This window comes from Haliotis cracherodii, unplaced genomic scaffold (genome assembly GCF_022045235.1).
Source record: "Haliotis cracherodii isolate W230 unplaced genomic scaffold, xgHalCrac1.p SCAF_3, whole genome shotgun sequence".
Taxonomy (NCBI): domain Eukaryota; kingdom Metazoa; phylum Mollusca; class Gastropoda; order Lepetellida; family Haliotidae; genus Haliotis; species Haliotis cracherodii.
Genome location: NW_027266286.1, coordinates 56,189,061 through 56,211,056, shown reverse-complemented (window position 1 = coordinate 56,211,056; position 21,996 = coordinate 56,189,061). Strand labels below are relative to the sequence as shown.

At 42.4% G+C, this 21,996-nt stretch overlaps 2 protein-coding genes across 2 annotated transcripts; both read left to right on the top strand.

The window, feature by feature from the left end:
- Positions 1 to 1,104: 1,104 nt before the first annotated feature.
- On the top strand, positions 1,105 to 8,617 carry LOC139475552 (uncharacterized). The gene is made up of 9 exons (XM_071258743.1): positions 1,105 to 1,223; positions 1,455 to 1,521; positions 1,686 to 1,772; positions 4,271 to 4,372; positions 4,876 to 5,065; positions 5,613 to 5,729; positions 6,270 to 6,434; positions 7,365 to 7,519; positions 8,471 to 8,617. Exons 1-9 carry the CDS (start codon positions 1,105 to 1,107, stop codon positions 8,615 to 8,617), a joined length of 1,149 nt encoding a protein of 382 aa, XP_071114844.1.
- A 2,194-nt stretch (positions 8,618 to 10,811) lies between these two features.
- LOC139475551 (uncharacterized) lies at positions 10,812 to 20,021 on the top strand. Its single transcript, XM_071258742.1, has 10 exons — positions 10,812 to 10,821; positions 11,808 to 11,880; positions 12,382 to 12,448; positions 13,334 to 13,420; positions 14,497 to 14,598; positions 15,196 to 15,385; positions 16,520 to 16,636; positions 17,205 to 17,369; positions 18,955 to 19,085; positions 19,875 to 20,021. The coding sequence occupies exons 1-10, from the start codon at positions 10,812 to 10,814 to the stop codon at positions 20,019 to 20,021; spliced, it is 1,089 nt and encodes a 362-aa protein (XP_071114843.1).
- Positions 20,022 to 21,996: the final 1,975 nt, after the last annotated feature.

Genomic DNA, 21,996 nt, shown 5'->3' with positions numbered 1-21,996 from the left:
GTGGTGATCTACCTTTAGTTGTTGGCGATCTCTAGCCTGTTTTTATATTGTGTTGCAAAATTGATAATATATTTTTACATGTTCTCTAACTAGTTTTATGTAAATCTGTGATGTTCTAGTTATTATACTGCCCTTCGTCGGCGGAATTTTATACAGTTTAATATATATTGTTGATGTCAAATTTTGTTTCGTCACGATATGGCTGAAAGATTGCCGATGTGACGTTAAACTTTAACTCACTCACTCACCTAAAGTATCTTTGGGACAATATATGTTACATATTTGTATAGGTTACAGTCATTGTCTAAATTCACTCCACCAAGTACTTCTGTCGGTAGGGTAGCCTAGAGGCTCAAGTGTTTGCTCTTTACGCCGAGTTCAATGTTTGAAGCCAATTTCTGGGGCTTGTATCTTGTCTCATCACTGTTGGATAGTGATTCATGAACACACGCACATGAAACAGTCTTTTTGTTTGGTTTGGTTTGTTGTTTAACGCCGCACTCAGCAATATTTCAGCTATATGACGGCGGTCTGTAAATAATCGAGTCTGGACCAGACAATCCAGTGATTAAAATCATGAGCATCGATCCACGCAATTGGGATCAATGACATGCATCAACCAAGCCAGCGAGCCTGACCACTCGATCCCGTTAGTCGCCTTTTACGACAAGCATAGTCACCGTTTACGGCAAGCATGGGTTGCTGAAGACCTATTCTACCCCGGAATCTTCACGGGTCACATGATACATTCGGAATCGTACACTGGACTCTGATTTTTTCAGAGATTTCTTATGGTGATGGAAAGGATTGTGACGCTTTTATTTACATTTGACGTATTTATTGACAAGTAGCAAAATGAAATCACAAATTAGCAATAAATGCAAGATGTATTGTGATATTCCTCAATGTAAGTTACGCATGTATTAATATAAGCTATGTTTAATTCAACGTGGTTGTAATAAAGTACAAGGCAATTTAATCTCTCCCCGATTCTGCGTTCTTCCTTCTTTGTAAGTGAGGTCTACCTACTAAGTGCGTGGTCCTGACGAGGCGACATACCTGTGTCGGGGAGGTAAGGCGACAACCCCACGAACGCTACAGGTAATGTCTCTCACCTGTATTAGTTCTGCTTCATGTCGATACAAGGCTGCAAATATGGCATCCATCTTCCTGCTAGCCGTTCTTTTACAGATTGGGTCTGTTCACAGTCAAGTAGATGGAGGGTAGGTATCATATAGTTTTACGTTGAAATTATAAATTATAAAAAAAAGTCCAGGTTCGAAGCAATATTCATCAAGACTCACAAATTGTCTGCATTAAAATACGTTCTGTTCCGGCCTTGATATTATCGTTTGTGGAATGGTACTTTTCGATGATGTCTTCAAGTCATTGTAATTCGTAATTTTGTTTATGTACTTTATGAAGCTGCAGTTTTAATGGTATTCTCCATTCAGCATCATGGAGATCCACTACCCTGACATAGTGCTGGAGACGGAGGGGGATGGCAACATCACGTTTGGGGTGAGTTTACTGAAATCATAACGGTATTAGATAACGGTTTTTTACCCTTTTGCAGCACCAACCGCTTCTGGGATGTCATCAAGTGTTTAAAGTTGGGTTTACCTATATTGGTGTTATAACTGTAGATTTGTTGGATGAGTTCGGACCGATTCCATCTGTTGCAGGCGGGTTCTGCTGGCAGCGTTTACCTCAGGCCTGGAAGAGGGGGGACTGTGTTGTATCACGGCTTTGATCTCTTGTACTTCATCAAGGTGAGAAAACACAGAACACAAAACATGTACAGTAAACTACGGTTATAACGAACTCAAAGGGACCACTAAATTAAGTTAATTTTAACCGTAGTTCGTTATAAGCACATTTACAGCATACATACAGCAAATGGACGGGACCAAAAAAAAACAGTTCGTTATATCCGTCAGTTCGTTATAAGCATTTTCGTTGTAAACGTAGTTTACTATATGTCATGTATAACGATTTACACTTAACACAGAACACATAACATGTTACATATAACACATGACATGTATCAGTATGTTTATACTCAACCCATTACACGCAACATGTAAATAACACATTACAGGACATATATTATTATTTTCGTTAAAGAATTTAGCTACCTGATTGGTCAGTTGCCGTCTGGTTAAAAAACGTACAAGTCGATAAGCTAGCTTGTGCGGATATCATGACGTCATAATGTTTGCTGTGACGTCAATTACTTGACACGTCACAGATGACCCTATTCGCACTTCGATCTACCATGATGAAAGTCTGATCTAAGTCACTTAATTGACTTGTCGCAAGCTCCGAAGTTAATACAGTTCGGCCCTCACTCTATGAAGGTTCATACTCCAATGAACTCACACAAAGTGAAAGTCAATTCTTATAATTTTTTATATCACTATTTTACCCTTGAAAGATGTCGGCCTAGATCTATACACAATTTTATGAAGTGGTACGTGCGACATCCTGTTTAGTCTGACAGCCATGCTACAACCACCTGTATCGCGGAATAAAATACATGGGCGGATACAGAGGGGGTGGGGGTGGGGTGGGGGTGGTGTGTGTGTGTGTGGGAGGGGGGTGGGGGGTGGGGTTTGCGCCCCCCCCCCCCCCCTTTTGTATTTCGAAATTTTTTTTTTTTTTCTGTATAAATTACCACCAAAGACAATAAATAGATCTTAATTGTGCACACCCCCCCCCCCCCCCCCCCCCCTTTTCAAAAAAGCTGTATCCGCCCATGAATTAAATAGTTACTAAAAAGAGGTGACATTATTCTACTAATATCATCATTGGATGAGAAAGGTCTGTTAAGAGCTACCTCAGTAAATCAGTAACAGTGACAGCGCGTCGTGGTACATTTACATCAAGTACAAGACGTCAAAATGACCGACACGATAAACATGATGGGAGTGATTTCCGAAGTTGTTAATGAACCTGTGGCGGTTACATGTGTTGGTCATCATTGATCAATTATCCAGTCAATAAGAGGTGAATATATAGATGTGTCAAATAGATACTGAGGTAAATTCATAGATTGCTGTAGACTGTCACTGCCTTGCCTCGGATCGAGTCGATACCATGATAGTTTGGATGTGCATCATGTCTTCGTTTTGTTCAATAGGATGGGTCGTAACGAGGATATTGATAGACGATCTCTCTGACGTTTCTCAACGTATGTTAAAACGCTGTGTTAAAGTTTACAGGGTCTTAATGATCAAAATCAACGCTTCTGTATGTATTCGTACTTGTGAATTCCCAGGGGTTTCCCCAAAGAATGTGATGGAGTCCGTCAGTGTTTACTTCATTTCAAGAACACAGTCTCGTTAAAAACGTATAAACGTCAAATTGTGTCGTTCATACACTTATGATCTTCAGTTTCGCGGTCATATGGCCGACCTCTTGTCCAATGAAAATGCCTTTTATCGTGTAAACTTCACATTTAAATAATACAAATAAATCACTGATAATACGCCATGAATACATAACACATAACATATAACACATCCCGTAGTCGCTAGATTGCGTCCCTTAGACGTGCCAGGATGCGATGGTAGTGGTGAGGCATCCCAGATTCGCCCCAGTTATGACCCTTGGTTTGTAATCACCATACTTGTGCTCGTGAGTGTCACCAAACGTATAAAAGACCTGCGTCAATCTGTGTCCCCGCATAAGGCTGACACGCCATGACGTATAACTGAAATAATAATCAAAGCGGCGCTAAGCAACATTGGCTGACAACTGTTAGGTTGTTAGGTTAATAATAGTTGTCAAATCTGGAATGGAATTAATCATGTTATATTGTGTCTTTTTTGCCTCTCCTCATTAAAAACAGGCGCAAGTTGCTTATTGATGACCATGAACTAACGGTGAGATGAGGTGAAATGGGGTTTAACGTCGCGTCCAAGATTATTGCACTTATATAGCGACGTGCATGCGTGTGTGTGTGTGGCTGCTTGTGCTAGTCCGGACTGATGCCGATTTATAGTGCTAGCTCACTGAGAAACCATGCCGCAGTTTAACATGAATACCCCACTCAGACACAGTATGCTGACACCGAGCCGACCAGTCCTGGTTTTGGCCCCTTATTGCCGACCGCCAGGCATGGTAAGAACAAGTATGACGCGGCCGGGGATCGAACCCCGGACCTTCTGCTCTCCGGGCGGACATTCTACCACCAGACCACGGAGGCGGTCCCATGAACTACCAAAGTACTGTGGTATGACACTTGTATATTCTCCGTTGCTTGCAGATCATGCGGAGTTTCCCGCCAGTTTGGGGCACTCCGTCAGCTGTTGGTTTTTTCGGCAAATACAACGGCGGGGATTACGTCAACGTGACGCTGAACGCCAAGGTACCAGGTCATGACCTCATTAATTTTAAGCTATCGGTCTTTTTAAGAGAATTCAGTCTACAACAAAGCACAGTCATTCCTTCAATATTATATTCATCAACAGTTAAATACAAATGCCTTCTGCTTTCCGTCAACATTGTCCTATTGGTTAACTAAAACTGTCTCTTGGAATCCTTCCCCACATGGGTGCAATGTGTGAAGCTCATTTCTGGTGCCCCCTACCGTGATATTGTTGAAATATTGCTAAAAGCGGCGTAAAACTATATTCACTCACTCACTGCTAGAATCCTACTGTTGCTCTCCATCTCATATTCATTTGTATATCAGTCCTGGAATTAACGGTCAGAATAGGCGCCTCATGCTTGTAGCAGGGTCCGACTGATGAGGTCAAGGAAGATATTAGGTGTGACCAGGCCAATGTGTCGGCATGTGTTCATGCTATTGACCACCGTTTGCTTAGCTACCCAACCGCCCCTAATGATCAGTGATCAATATTTGTTTAGGACCCTGAAGGGGAACAATTGCTTTACACAATCGTGGCTGGTGACCTTCCCACTGGTATTGACCTTGACCCAACAGAAGGTGTCATCCGGGGCTTTGCCCCCGACGAAAACGCATTTTACGTTGTCACCATACGGGCATCTGACAATCAACACAAGCACGCTGACGCTGTCTTCCGGTTTGAAACTAAAGGTATTTGTTACTGGCAAAAGTAAATACATGATGTAATTTGGAACAAGATGTATGTAATCATTGGTGATTGGTTCATAATTATATATAAAGACCAGTGAAGATCCGGTGTAGAATAGGTTTTCAGCAAACCATGCTTGCCGTAAAAGACGACGATGCTTGTCGTAAGAGGCGACTAACGGGATCGGGTGGTCAGACTTGCTGACTTGGTTGATGCATGTCATCGTATCCCAATTGCGTGGATCGATGCTAATGATGTCAATCACTGGATTGTCTGGCCCAGACTCGATTATTCACAGACCGGCGTCATATAGCTGGAATATTACTAAATGCGGCGTTAAACAACAAATAAACAAACAAACAATCATATATACGTAACGTCAACGCCAGATAATAACCAGTCTCGATTATCTGCCCAAACAGATTTCACTGAGCGTAAAAGGCAAAATAACGGTGAAAAGTATATCAATGGGTCACTGAAAATCAGTGATGACACCAGGTGTTCGCGAAAGGGGTAAGCGTGTCCTAAACATCCCCATCCCTCCTTCAGATACCGACAGATGCAAGCTCCTTACACCGTGTCAGAATGGCGGAGATTGTGAGGACAGGAATGGCTTCTACAAGTGCAGTTGTGTCGGGGTCTTTGGAGGCACAAACTGTGAGAGAAGTAAGCATAAATCACGTACACGTAGTCCAAGGGTCTTAATCCTATGACTACTCATCTAGACCCAATCTTCCAAGGAAGATAACTCTTACTAGCTAATTTCGACAGCACGAAGACCGCTAACGATTGTGGTAAGAAGTTCTGGATGGATTGGGGTAAATGAAGAGTATGTTTTTAGCAGTAGCCTCCCAATGATGTTAATTGTTTGATATTGTCCGTGATAATTAGTCCTCAGTTTTAATCCTCAAAAGGATTATCGAGTGAAGCGGAATTTGTAAGAGTATTTGTGTGTTTTGATTTTCCATGAATAAAATTTAAAACACACCCCGAAAAAATGTGTATACTACTCAAAAGAAGTTAAAGAACACCCTATTTGTTTCTGTCACTATGGCTAATCTGTTAATACTGATGGGTATAGCAACACAATATTCTTATTGTAGGTATTCTTTATCTTGTTTTGTGTAGTATATATCTCGTCTTTGGCGTAGTCGCTCTCTATGAAGTGTAAGTGCAGTACATGATGTCGATTCGTGTTTCTCTCAGCATGTAATGAAACATCATTCGGGGTCGACGCCCATCACAAGCTGATCCCAGACGCACAGATGTCTGCGTACCGGAGTCATAACACCAGCTTGGCCTCTGATGGCCGTCTGAACGGGAAAGGGTGGTGTGGGATGGATCAAAGCTCCTGGCTGCAGGTGGATCTGGGTACGTGTTTTTACTACTACTACTACTACTACTACTACTACTACTACTACTACTTCTACTACTACTACTACTACTACTACTACTACTACTACTTCTACTACTACTACTACTACTACTACTACTACTACTACTACTACTACCACTACAGCCTAGAGGTTAAATCGTTCGCTCGTCAGGCCGAATACTACTACTACTACTGCTGCTGCTGCTACTACTCTGCTACCAAAACTACTACTACTACTACTACTTATATTACTGCCACGACTACTACTTTCACTACAACTATTGGAACGTTGTGGTAGCCTAGTGGTTAAATCGTTCGCTTGTCATGCCGAAGACGGGTTCGATACTCAGTTCAACAAATGGTACTACTACTACTACTACTACTCCTACTACTACCACCACTGATACTACCACTACTACTACTATTACTACTACCACCACCACTACTACTACTACTACTACCATCACTGATACTACCACTACTACTATTACTACCACAACTTCAACTACTACTACTTCTACTACTACTACTACTACCACCAATGATACTACCACTACTACTACGACTACTACAACCTCCTGATTCGGGTTAGAATAGGTTTTCAACAACTCATGCTTGCCGTAAAAGGCGACTATGCTTGTCGTAAGAGGCGAGTAACGGGATCGGGTGGTCAGGCTCGCTGACTTGGTTGATGCATGTCATCGGTCCCAATTGCGTGGTTCGATGCTCATGATGTCAATCATTGGATTGTCTGGTCTAGACTCGATTATTTACAGACCGCCGTCATATAGCTGGAATATTGCGGCGTTAAACAACAAACTAACTAACTAACTACAGCCTCCATATTGAACTGGTTAATAAGTGTACAGTCCACTCACTAACCCACACACTGATGCTGCTATAGCTCGTTACACTGCCATCCCAAGGTAAACTGAGGCTCGTGCACCGCGTGTTGATGGAGGGGATCACCACCAACCTCTACACCGGCCTCTATGAACTTCAGCACAGCGAGGACGGCCAAAGCTTCAACAACTACACCACGACTCCGTCAGCGAACTCAACTGCCACACCCGTCGTCCTGGTGAGCCGGAATACCTCACTAGATAACACTGATGAAAATACTAGCGGCAAAACCCTTACGATTCCACAACCATAACTTATTTTAGCTATACGATTCCGACTATTTCATTAGGTGAGGTGAAATGGGGTTTAACGTCACGTCCAAGATTATTGCACTTATATAGCGACGTGCATGTACGTGTGTGTGTGTGTGTGTGTGTGTGTGTGGCTGCTTGTACTAGTCCGGACTGATGCCGATTTATAGTGCTAGCCCCTTAATGCTGAGCGCCAGACAGGGTAACAACAAGTACCATCTTTTAACGACTCTTGGTATGACGCGGCTAGGGATCGAACCCCGGACCTTCTGCTCTCCGGGCGGACACTCTACCATTAGACCACAGAGGCGATGTTGATGTCAGTAGCTGTGAACGTGATATCATTTTGTAGCTGACTTGTCATTGCTGAAAACAGAAATGTCTTTTAGCACGATACATACGTTGAAAATTCAAGTTAAAATCTAAAATTTCAACTTAGAATCTTGAAATTTCAAGATCATTATTTTGAAATTTAAACTTTGTATATATCTTGAAATTTAAACTTTGTATGTGTCTTGAAATTTAAACTTAGTATCTTGAAATGTCAACATAGTATTTTGAAATTTTAACTTAGTATAAATTTCAACTTTGTATCTTGAAATTGCAAGATAATAAGTTGAAATTTCAAGATGATAAGTTGAAATTTAAGTTATCTTAAGATTTAAACTTATTATCTTGAAATTTCAACTTAGTATCTTGAAATTTCAAGAAAAACAAACAAACACAACAAATGACCCTAAAAGGCTTCCGTAAATATAACCTTTACTTTTGAAAATAATAATCCATGTTCCTTTATGTGAAATTATATAACATCATCTACTGAATTGAGGAAAAACCTCACCAACAATACAACAACTTTCCCCTGAACTTCATTGCAGAAAATGGAGGGTAACAGCACAATCACCGACACACTGTTACCGTCAGTGCTGACCACTCGCTATGTGCGCTTCCTGCCTCTTAGCTACGGCACCGGGTTCTATCCCTGCATGAGGGTCGACCTCTTCGGCTGCGACATCTTCTACTAACCATCACAAATACTATGTAATTCTGCACAGAGCTACATATTAAAGCTCGCCGTATACTCAATGGTCTTGTTTTTCTTCCTGTCAACAACGTATCAGAACATGTTATTGATGATACCTCTGACCTGTTACACAAGTTCGCCATAATGTCTTTCGAGTGAGTGAGTGAGAGAGTGAGTGAGTTGGGTTTAACGCCGCTTTTAACAGTATTCCAGTTATATCACGGCGTATCAGCTTAAGTGGGAGGAAAGCCCGAAGTGATGCAGGTCTCAGACGTTTACCACTTCGGTGAAACCCACGAGCACAGGTATGGTGCTGACAAACCTAGAAACATAATCGGGGCGAACCGGGATTTGAACCCACAATCATAGGTTTCTGGCGTGCCCAAGGGACGCAACTCTGCACAGCGAATCGCGGCGCCTTAGTCGAATGGGCCACCCGTGCCCCCTAATGTCTTTCGACAAAGGCGTAGTTTTACGTGAGTGTGTGTTTGTTTGTTTGTTCGTTTGTTTGCTGTTTAACACCACCCAGCAATATTCCAGCTATGTGACGGCGGTCTGTAAACAATCGAGCCTAGACCAGACAATCCAGTGATTGACATCATGAGCATCGATCCACACAACTGGGATACGATGACATGCATCAACCAAGTCAGCGAGCCTGAGAACCTGATCCCGTTAATCGCCTGTTACGACAATCATAGTCGCCTTTTACGGCAAGCATGGGTTGCTGAAGACCTATTCTACCCCGGATCTTCACGGGTCCAGAGTGAGTGAGTGAGTGAATGTAATAATGTTAATGCATAGAGTCCACACCCTGAAACGTGCTCAAAACGCTTTATTACCCTGGTGATTTGATCGGTGTGCCCTCGATTCTGCTTCTCAGCTTCCACAAGCTGCCTCTTAGAAGATGAACAGTCACAATACCATTTCACCTGCTGGATGAACAGAGGCCTATTTTGAACATAGCCACTTGCCTTAGTAGAAACGTGCGCTTTAAACATGCTGCTCATCGATTAGATGTAAAAAAACAGCTTCATAACGTTTGTATTAAAAAAAAATTCAAAAAGAGTGATGACATCACGAGGATGTACGCACACATGTCTTTATTGTCCTCCATTAATAAATATACTGCCGGGTAAAAGAAAGTATACACCCATGTCTGATGGTGGCTTAAAATGATATGATTGAGAAATGGTTATGCGGTGATGTATTTGATACGGCTAACATAGATAGGGCTAACAAAGTGTCTAAGCGACTATTTTCAGCACTGTTACGTTTTGATAAGGGATGTAATTTTTGGGTAAAATTCGATTTTCAAGTGTATGATTTCTTTTGCTTGCCAGTTTATCAGAAAAGAAGGGATTCATTGACTAGTGATTCCCCACAGTTATGTTTCTGGGTTTGTCAGCACCATACCCGTGCTCGTGGGTTTCACCGAAGTGGTAAACGTCTGAGACCTGCATCACTTCAGGCTTTCCTCCCACACTAAGCTGTGATAGTGTGGAATATAACTGATATAACTGGAATATCGTCCAAAGCGGCGTTAAACCCAACTCACTCACTTACTCCCATACCAGTTTCCAACTATTGCATATATTTAAATCGATATGTTTAAATAAGTGGCATTTGTATTTGCATTGGGGTACATTTAACTTTGCGATATCTTCCAAGGGTGGGGTTGTGTACTTAAGCTATGCCAGGATCCGCTTAACTTTGGCCCGAATCCAAAATTCGCCGTCATTAGGATGATGGTCACTCTGCGCCATACCGTGAGGTGTCGACAAACAAGGAATAAAAGTTGATTCTAACTGATCATCAAGGTTTAGAAGCCAAGGCATTCGATGAGAACGTATTTAACTGCAGCGCGATTGGGCTCCATACTGAGATCTGGATTAGTGAGAGTGTGTTCTGGATCTTTGAATAAATGTTTCTGGAGTTCAAGTGTCAGTCTGCTACAGAGGATCGAGCAGTACACTCCAGGCATGTATTTACATACTCGGTATTACGATGTGAGGTAACCAGCAACTGAACACGACGCCCATCTAACAGCGACAAGGAGAGTAGATTACATTTGGAAAATAAGGGTCACGGGTGGCCCAGTCGTCTGAGGCGACGCAATTCGCCGTGCAGAGTTGCGTCCCTTAGTCCTGCCGAAATCTTATGATCGTGGGTTCGAATCCCGGTTCGCCCTGATTATGGTTCTAGGTTTGTCAGCACCGTGCCCGTGCTCGTGGGTTCACCGAGGTGGTAAACGTCTGAGACCTGCATCACTTCGGTCTTTTCCTCCCACATTAAGCTGACACGTCGTGATATGACTGTAACGATGTTTAATGCCGTTCCACTCACTCATTCTGTCCGTATATAATACAAAATGCATTAACATCTCATTCAGACAAATTCACTTATCCTATATAGCACATCCGATTAACTCTGGCAAGTGCTGAATTACAAGATCAATATTACCTCAGGTTTGTGAAAAGAAATCCTTGGAAAAGACGCTTTTAAAGAATAAAACCATAGAAGTTTGATAATATTGCTTTACATATATACACAAAAACAAACGTTAAGGTCTCGTTTGAGGGTGGTGAGATAGCCTAGTAGTTAAGGCGTTCGCCCATCACGCCGTAGACCCGGGTTCGATGGGTGCAATGTGTGAAACTCATTCCTGGTGTCTCCACTCGTGATATTGCTGGAATATAGCTAAAGTCAGCGTAAAACCATACTCACTCACTCACTCACAGGTTCGTTTATACCACACTAAATCGCATGTTTTGTTCTGTTTCCTTAAAGCTGAGGGGCGGTCGGGTAGCCTAGTGGTTAAAGCGTCCGCTCGTTACGCCGAAGACCCGGGTTCGATTCCCGACATGGGTACAATGTATGAAGCCCATTTCTGGTGTCCCACGCAGTGATATTGCTGGAATATTGCTAAAAGCGGCGTAAAACCAAACTCACTCACTCACTCACTCCTTAAAGCTGAAATCAGTTTGCTATGTGACATCAGCCCGTAATGTTATTCAGTCCATATCATCATCATTTTAAATCAACAGATTTATACGACCACAGTTACTGTTTCCTGAAAGCGCTCAGATTTCTAAGAACGCAAGCCTGTGTTATAACCCATGCCTGGATGCCAACGTTGTGAAGGGAGGCGGCCCACCTTTAACTCTTACATTGCTGTGCCGAGACATCAGCTAAAATGGCGTCTCTCCTCACATTGTGTATCTTAATCCGCATCGTGTATAGTAGCTCTCAGGCAGATGGAGGGTACGTATCTTGTTTTCATCATTATTGAAATATATCCTATTAAAACTATAAACACGGTCATAATTTTCTGTATCTGAATTCATGCGTTAATATTCCAACAGAAAGTGCTTCAATATTTAAAAGAAATTATACACCTGCCAAAACATCTACCTGACTTCGATGTATGTTGTGATGGTCAGGTTATAGGAAAAGGATGTTGTGGATAATTTATATTTCACTGTTATGTTCACCGACTCGCACCCATTGTCCCAGTTGGTATACGGCGCCGCAATTCGATATGTATGTAGAGTTGCGTCCCTTTTCTGAACCTGGATCAGCTGATTGCGGGTCCGAATTCAACATTCGCCTTGCATATTTTTTCTTTATTGGAATGTAAGCACCATAAACCGACGTCACCATAGTGGTAAACGTCGAATTGGGAATACCTCCCATTTAAGCTAAGTTAACTTATGCATTGATATAACTGAAATAGTGTTAACACGTTCATTCATTCTTTATCAGCATCATGGAGATCCACTATCCAGACCTGATCCTTGAGACGGAGCTTGATGGAGACATTAATCTAGGGGTAATTCTAATTTCTATTTTGCATGGTATACATATATATAAATGTGTGTGTGTGTGTGTGTGTGTGTGTGTGTGTGTGTGTGTGTGTGTGTGTGTGTGTGTGTGTGTGTGTGTGTGTGTTTTGGCGTGCGTGTGTGCGTGTGTGACAATCCTGAGTGAGTGAGTGAGGGAGTTTAACGCCGTGTTTCAGGTATATAACGGCGTGTCAGCTTGATTTAGAGAGAAAACCGAGGGGGTGTAGGTCTCAGGCGTTTACAACTTTCGTGAAACCCACGAGCACGCGTATGCCAAACCGAGAAATATATATATCATAATCAGGGCGAATCTGGATTTCGAACGCAAGATTTTAGGTTTCTTGCATGCCTAATGGACGCAATTCTGTTCATTAAATTGCGGCGCCTAAAACGACAAGGACACCCGAACTCTCGAACAAGAATACCATACATGTTTATTTTGTTAAAACTACATAATCTTTGATACACGGATATTCCAAATATTCAATGGTATGCCTAACTGATAAAATACAATTAGAAGTCATAGGCGCTGAAAACTCCAATATCTTAGTACAGTAAACAACGGTTATAACGAACACGCTTACAACGAACTGACGGATATAACGAACTTATTTTTTTGGTCCCGACTATTTGCTGTAGTTATGCTGTATATATGCTTATAACGAACTACGGTTATAACGAACTAAAATTAGTAGTCCCCTTGAGTTCGTTATAACCGTACTTTACTGTATTCCTAAAAGAAAAGCATGCAATATCATCTCTACTTATGTGTCGACATGTCGCAGTGATGAGTTGTTCTCTGTAAACGAAATATATCGATCTGGTATCATAAATCTGTTACGCATGAAATTGATATTACCTTCTTGACACAGGCCGGGTCAGGCGGAAGCGTACACATATCCCCCGGGATGGGAGGAACTGTGATGTATGGCAGTCTGGACCTCCTCGAGTTTGTCAGGGTATGGAACTCTAAGACTTCAACATGTATAGATCCCTGCCATGTGCGGTTATTTGCGAGGGTGCCGACCCGTGAAGATCCAGGTAGAGAATAGGTCTTCAGCCATCCATGTTTGTCTTAAGAGGCGACCAACGGGATCGGGTGGTCAGGCTCGCTGACTTGGTAGATGCATGTCATCGTATCCCAATTGCGTGGATCGATGCTCATAATGTCAATCACTGGATTATCTGGTCCAGGGTTATTGGAATAGCTGGAATATTGCTGAGTGCGACGTTAAACAGCAAACAAACAAACAAACAAACTTGCCAGAGTGCCATTCCCCTCCTCCCCTGGCCTCTATCTATTGTTTCACTCTGAGTGTCATTGTTTGCCCCAAAAATACAACCTAAAACAAAGCTGAAAGGTATTGAGAAAACGTTGCGATTTGAATTACTGAAAACATATTAAAAAAGTACAAATACATTTATATATAATGGAATTTTTTTATGTACGTCAAATTTTTTTAAAATGTGGAATCTACGTACCAAATACGATTTTATTTGCGCCCCGTGTACCACACTGCAGAGTCCCGGGTACTCTCTAAATAGTCCCCCGAATCCCGCGTACCAAAAGGGATTGACAACCTCACTTGCGTTGTAGATTTATCAAATGGCCTCATAAATCATTCGTCACCACTCTTCCCTTTCCGTAACCTGCAAGAAGACTCGTCCCCCTATCGATGAATGTTATGTGCGAAATACGACAAACCAATCAGAATGCGCGTATGATTTAAAGTTCTTCGTCAAAGAATCCCTCAGAAATAATTTTTGATTTTACACACATTTAAATGTGTTCAATCATACTGTATAATTCCGCATGTCCAGATGTGCTTTAAATTGCATCTGAAATATATATAATATATGGGGAAATATATGTGAACCATTACGCAACGAGTTGACAATTGTTTTAGGTATGCCCGTTTGCGCTAAGACGGAACCCGGTCGCAAAAATGGCAATGAGAGGGGCACCGGTCGCTATTCGGCTTGTCCCGGAATAACACGAGTTGGTCACGAATGCTCATAAATAACTCTTTTTCAGATCGTGCGGAGTTTCCCGCCAGTTTGGGGCACCCCGTCAGCTGTTGGTTTCTTCGGCAAATACGACGGCGGGGACTTCGTGAATGTGACGCTCAACGCCAAGGTGACGTATTAATCCACACAATACTGTAGACGAGGTGTATTTTCACGTTTATGGAATAGCTGGACGAGGATAACACTGAATGGTTTAAGGGACGGCGATGTGTCCAGATAATCACTAAGGAACTGGGGAGTAGGGTAGCCTAGTAGTTAAAGCCTTCGCTCGTCACACCGAAGACACGGGTTCAATTCCCAACACGGGCACAATATGTGAATCCCATTCCTGATGTCCCCCGCCATGATATAGCTGGAATATTGCTAAAATCAGAGTAAAACCAACCTCCCTTATTCAATATTGAACTTGTGTTATCGTTCTGTCAATCACAAATAGTATAGTGCGCATTTCAAGGTCATTGCTCATATTTTGTCCCTCATGTTTATAGGCAATATTCACAAATCAACCCGCACAACATAATGTGGCTATACATTCATATCTGATAGTTTATGAGTGAACCATACAAGGTATGAATGCCAGTAATTGTTTTCATCTGCAGTTTTAACATGATGCTTTGAGTTAAACACTGTCAGAAGGTGGCGTGTTTTCGATGGCGGACTATTGCATACGTTTGAAATTGTTTGCAAATCATCAGTTGTTCCCCAGGACCCGGAAGGTGGCGAGTTGATTTACACAGTCGTTGCTGGAGACCTTCCTCCTGGCATCATCCTTGACCCCCGAAAAGGTGTCATCCGGGGTTTTGCTCCGGACGAGAACGCCCTTTATGTTGTCACCATCCGGGCATTTGACAACCAGCACAAACACGCCGATGCAATCTTCCGGTTCGAAACAAGAGGTAAACTCCCGAAGATATATCTCAGATGTGCTTAAAAATGTGGCCGATGAAGGGAGCAGTGTTTGTGCTAATAATCTTTTGGTGTTGTTGATTGAAATTCAGGGTATTGACACCATCACACGAAGAATCATGCCAGACAGTAGATCCCACCCTATTGCTCTTCCCTCAATCGTTTATATTTACCATTATAATGGGAGGGCGAGGTTTGATTAACGTGGAGGCTCTTCATGATAGAATTGTTTTTTGCACTTTTGCACACAGTTGATCTTCTTGTGAAGCACGTCAAGACTCATGATGAAAACAAGGCGTTCCACAGTTTTCTTAAACGAGCCAAGGAAGTGGGACATAATCTCAATGTCGGTATTGACTTTGTTGATGGTTCTGTACTGCTGGACGGTACAGAAATGAGTGTCAACCAAGCGAAGTGCTATATCAAATCGGCCCGGACTCGGTTTTCAAGGATTTGCTATCTGAACAACCACTGCATCGAGTTTATTTGCAGAGTGTTGAGAAAAACAGCAACCCCGCAGAGTCCGTCGCTTGGATGAAGTCGACTGGCCTGAAAAGTGAAACAGAAGGCTTTCTGTTTGCTGTTCAGGACCAGTCACTTCCCACTCGAAACCGTCAATGTGTCATTTTGCATCAAACTGTAAATTTGAAATGTAGATTATGCGATGAATTTAATGACACATTGTCAGTGGATGCCCAGCTTTGGCACAAACACAGTATCTTAATGGACATGATGGAGTAGCTCGATCATTTTATCACCGTCTTCGCAATGCTTGTGGTTTTGACACAGAGGACTATCTATGGGACGACCCAGACTAGGCATAATAATAATAATAATAATAATATAAAATAAATTAATTCTACTACTACTACTACTACTACTACTACTACTACTACTACTACTACTACTACTACCACGACGACTACTACTACTACTACTACTACTACTACTACGACTACTACTACTAATAATAATAGTAATAATACACTGGAAAAATAAGTGCCAAAAATCCGGGCGGCGGTTGTGGTATTTTTATTAGGAATGTATTCACAATATTTATTGGCAAAGAAAAGAGTATTTATGATATTTCCTCGACAACAATGCATCAGGTATTTGTCTTGCAGACACGGACAGGTGTTTGTTACGAGCGCCATGCAAGAACGATGGCGTCTGTGTCGACATGAACGGCCTCTACCAGTGTCACTGTGCCGGCATCTTCGGTGGGAGGGACTGTGAACAAGGTATGAACATAAACTAGTAAATCAATTAAACAGATAATGTTTGTTAAGTATTCAAATACAATACCTAGCAGGGGAGGTAGGGTAGCCTGGTGTTCAGAAGTCCAGATTCAATTTCCCATATTGATACAATGGTGTCCCTAGCCATGATGTTGCTGGCATATGGCTAATACTCACTCACTCACTCACACTCGCACTCACTCACTCACTCACTCACTCACTCACTCACCGACCCACCTACCCATTTGACATTCTTTCGAGTGAGTGACAGATTCCGTGTTCAATTTAGATCAAAGTAGTTCTGTTTATGTAACGTTTAAAGAAGTGACAAAAACTACCACTTTCGGGAAACACCAGACCGAGTTCCGTCCTGATATACCAAGGATCAATCAGGGCGAATCTGAGATTCGAATCAACAACCAAAGAATTTGACCAAAGTCAGTTACGACGCCTTAGCCACCTTGTATAACAGAACTCTTTTACAAGACGTATCTAAGCCTTTATTCTGAACATTTTAACATTTTATTCTGAAATTATAAAGAAGGTATGTTTGTGAACTGATGGCGTCCAGAATGTAATGAAACCACCCTGGGTGTGGACGCCAACTCACAGTTCATCCCGGACGCCCAGATGTCCGCCTACCTCAGTCTGAACCAGAGTCTGGCTAGTGACGGGCGTCTGAACGGGAGAGGTTGGTGCGGCAGGGAGGCCTACTCGTGGCTACAGGTGGACTTGGGTACGTGGTTTATAGGCGTTCATATATATATATCAGACAGGATGGATGGAAGATGGAGAGTAATTTTAACTTCCTATAATGAGTGCAATTTAGCGATTGTAAAAACTGGTTTGTCAGTTACAACCAGGTGATTTAAACTGCTGCACTGTTGGGAACATTCGGCTTACCTGAAACGAGATGAGTTGGGCCCCGTCTCACTACAGCACAATGCAAAATTAACGACCCGCTTAGAGTGAGTGAGTATGGTTTTACGCCGCTTTTAGCAATATGCCAGCAATATCACGGCAATATCACATTGTACCCATGTCGGGAAACAAACCTGGGTCTTCAGCGTGACGAGCGAACGCTTTAACCACTAGGCTACCCGACCGCCCCCGACCCGCTTAGAGAGCCAGGAACACGTGACACGTGCCTATAAAAGTCCAGTTTCCACCCTTGCCGATCTAGGCTGGAATTCCGGAGTTACATTTTGGCTGGACTAACGAGTTCATGCATAATCAAATCAAAATCGCGTAACGAACTAGTCATCCGGTTCATAAACAACATGGATTTCAAAGTGCAGATTTCGGTCGACTGCAGGATTTGCAAAGCATGTGTACCACCAACTTGGCGTAGACAGATATTTTCCAAATCTTTTCATGTTTTTAATCAAGGTGCTCAAGTGTTTTACCGTTTTATTACAATATAAATCTTGATTTTCGATCAGGTCGTCTTGACTGGGCGCCGCCATGTTGTTTGAAGCAAATGCAAGTGATATGTGAGATGGATTCTGATTGGTCAATAGGAGAATCATAGAAGGGACATAACTCATGATAGCCACTGGTGGCGCTACGATCGAGTCTGGAATTTCCAGCCTAGTTCGGCAAGGGGGGAAACTGGATTTTTATAGTCAGTTAACGCTCTTGCCTCGGGAAGAGGGTGCCTTGTCGGTTGGCGGGCATTATGTTAAGTCCGCGAAAGTTGTTACATTTTCTTTTTTCTCTTTCCTTTAAGGAGAGTGCATAATATAGAAAAGCGTACAACAAAACTTGAAATTAAGGACTATCTGTTCTTCATAAGCAATGTGTACATCATTTATTTTCACTGACTTGTGATATATAACCCATTAGCCAGTTAGTTATTCACTAAGACGTTAGCCCTTCATTGTTTGTGCTTGACCGTGGTCTATTTTGGTCCTTGTTCGATTCTGCTTAACCTTTTTGGTCAGGGGTGGGTCGTGTTTGTTTCTGTTCTAGTTCTTCTCTGCATGAGTTTCTTGGTCCTGCTTGGTTGGCCCTAGACTAACATTTAGTCTCTGAAATCTTATATTATACAATATCCTTCTTGACTCTAAAAATAAAAAAAATTCCCTATGCATGCTGATTTCAGAGTGGAATAGAGCTAGCTTGAGCTGGCTAGACTTGCCTTTGTATGCATATCTAGATTTTTATTTTTTCATAAAATAAATATATTCCACGGTCATGGTGCAGGACTAGGTTGGCCCCTGTTGGTCCATATTAGTCCTTGCTGTCTTCGGACTATGCTGGTCCATTGTAGTCTTTGCTTGAGAGTGGACTTCATCAGATACCGGCTCCATTATTTTCAGGTGGCACCAGGTACGTCCATCGAGTCGTCATGCAAGGACCTTATGCCAGCAACTATGCAATGCAATACAGCGTTGACGGCCAGAGCTTCACCTACCACACCAACACGTCGACGTCGAAATCGGTCATTGTGGTAATAATCTAACGTACACACTCCCATCAACCCTCGTTTTATCAGGGTGCCGTTCCACAGAGCGACCATGACGTTATGACGATCGTAACATACTTTAATATAGACTTACGGCAGTCTTAGCGTCTTAGCGCTAAGATCGTTTTGTGGAACCACCGTCCGGGACCACTCTACTCCACTTTTCGGACGAGTATTTTTCTATGGAGGTCTACAAATATCATAAGGACAGAATTCCGAGACAATCATACGTTAATCCGGCCCGACTTGACTGGGAACGGTACACTCCGGATTAACGGGGTTTCACTGTTTGAACATTAGAACGTGAAATATGCAGTCTGTTTTCAGCTACAATTCCGGTCATGTACAAAACGTTATGTGCCCGTTTGGATAAATGTCTTGTCTGTTTCAGTAAATATCTACTTCCGGATCCCAGTTGGGTTCCCATTGGATAATGTAACAAAGGATTGATCCAGAAACAAAACAGGGAAAAAATGGTTGCCCCCAGATTTAAATAAAAAATATATAACTTGTTCGACGTGACTGTTGGACATGACTGATGTGCTAAAGGTTCCTTTTTCTCGGAAGCAAATTGCGTGTTGTGAAGCAGTGACATACAAAAATACAACCCCAACCCCAACCCCAACCCCAACCCGAGTAAATGCTGAGTCCCTTATTCCGTAACCTCCATAAAAAACCCGACAGTGATGAAGTGATTGTATGATATTGCTCCTTTCACTGACGGATCGCTCGGACTATATTCCTGTTATTTGTCATTGCATCCGACTGTTTCAGTCCATCCCAGGAGGAAATGGTCTGGCCGACTACATGCTACCGGAAGTTATCGAGGCCCGTTTCCTCCGCTTCCAAGCCGTCAGTTTCCAGGTGGGGTTCTATCCCTGTCTCAAGGTGGACATATTCGGCTGTCGCGTTTTCTTTTGAATAATTTGGATATTTCAAATAAAATCTACCTAATTCTACGCTGATTGTGTTGATCATTTCTGTTTATTAACTTTCTGATAGTCACCTTTCCCTTTGTGTCGACTGCATCTGTGATAGTCTAGTGTTTTTTACTGTCCTTTGTTGACAGATTTGAATGTCTATATTTATTTTTAGTGTACAACTTGATTTAGTCACGATATTGCTGAAATGTTGCCGATGAGACTTTAAATCTTAACTCACTCACTCACTCACTCACTCACCCACCCACCCACCCACTCACTCACTCACTCACTCACTCACTCACTCACTCACTCACTTACTCACTCTTTATGTCGAGCATTATTCAAGCAACTCCAGCCTTTGGTATCTATATCTCATCTTTTGAGTTACTACCGAGCATGTGCTATCAACGTAGACATCCATACGACTCTTCACCCGTGAAGATCCGGTTTAGAACAGGTCTTCAGCAGCCCATTCTTGTCGATAGAGGCGACTTCCGGAATCGGGTGGTGAAGCTCGCTCACTTGGTTGATGCATGTCATCGTATCTCAATTGCGTAGATCCATCGATGCTCACGGTGTCAATCACTGGAATGTTTTGTCCGGACTCGATCATTTACAGACCGCCGCCATATAGCTGGAATATTGCTGAGTGTGGCGTTAAACAACAAACGAACAAACGGCTTTTGCTCAAAAGTTGTTTGATCAGACTTCAAGCATTCGATGCCTTAGTAAAGCATTTAAAAAAAATAGACCGGCAAAAGGATGACATTTCTTAATGTAACGCATCAGCGACCAAAATGGTGTTCTATGCAATATCCCTCTTTTTTATTTGTACCATATGTCCCAGTGTTCACGTGAAAACTCACCTTGCCTTTGCATGTGTTTGTGACGGGTGCCAGCGGTGGAGCAGGATATGCAGACCTTTTCGCGAATACATGATACAGTCAAGCCCCGTTAGACTTCCTGTTAGTAATTTCATTGGTCGGTCATAGTTCACGAAAGGTTGTTCTGACGTGACCTGTAATGGGATGTCCTCGGCCATAGCAAGAACCTGTATCTGATTTTAATGAGATTGAGGGAATCTAAGCATGTGATTAATCTTGTTTTCTTTATTTAAAGCATTAATTGTTTTTTGTTAAGCAAGTTTATATACGTGCATCGATTGCCTTGTACTTCTTTCTTCGTGAAGGTTCTGACCACTGGTGAGAGAGTCTCAGGACTGCAACCTCTTTGAGTGACTGCTCTCGCTGAAATAGCTTCACTACCTCGTAGATGTTCGGGTGGCACTTCTTGGCAAGTTTCTTTATCTTGTTCTGCCACCCTTCCAGGTGATTGTTGGTACGGTCGCCTTGGTTTTCGAAATGGTTCCAAATCTCTGGCATGAAGGCCCCTCCTTGAACCCAACTGGTTGTCACATAGTCCATGAAGGCAGTCACTTTAGGGCCAGCAGGAGAGTCAGCAATGGCATCAAGCCACACATCATCCACTTTGTCACGAGGTACTAAAGGGAGGGCAGCAGCTCTTCTTACCAGCTTCTTCACCTCCTCATCTTCCTTATAGTCCATCACCAGACCTTCTTTCTGCACCCTCCTCCAGATACATTGGGTGAAGTGAAAGAAACACCCTCTAACTAATGTCCCAGGAAATACATCAGTCACGGCATTGTGAGCTGCACGTTCGAAGTCCAACTGAATTGTAAGTGGTTCAAACTTTAGACCTCCCCTACTAGCAAAATCGCATAGGTACTGAAACATGTTGACATAACACACTTTTGTTCGATTGGACAACAAACAGTAAACTAATGGAAACATATGGCCAAACACCTCAGCAAGTAAACAATAAATATGATCTAACAACTTGGGACAGGCATAAAATGTACCATCACAAAATACAATGCCTGCAGAACACAAATGTTCAATGTTCTTGTCTGTAGTGAAGATGAAGATGTCGTCACTAACACGGTGTAGGAACTG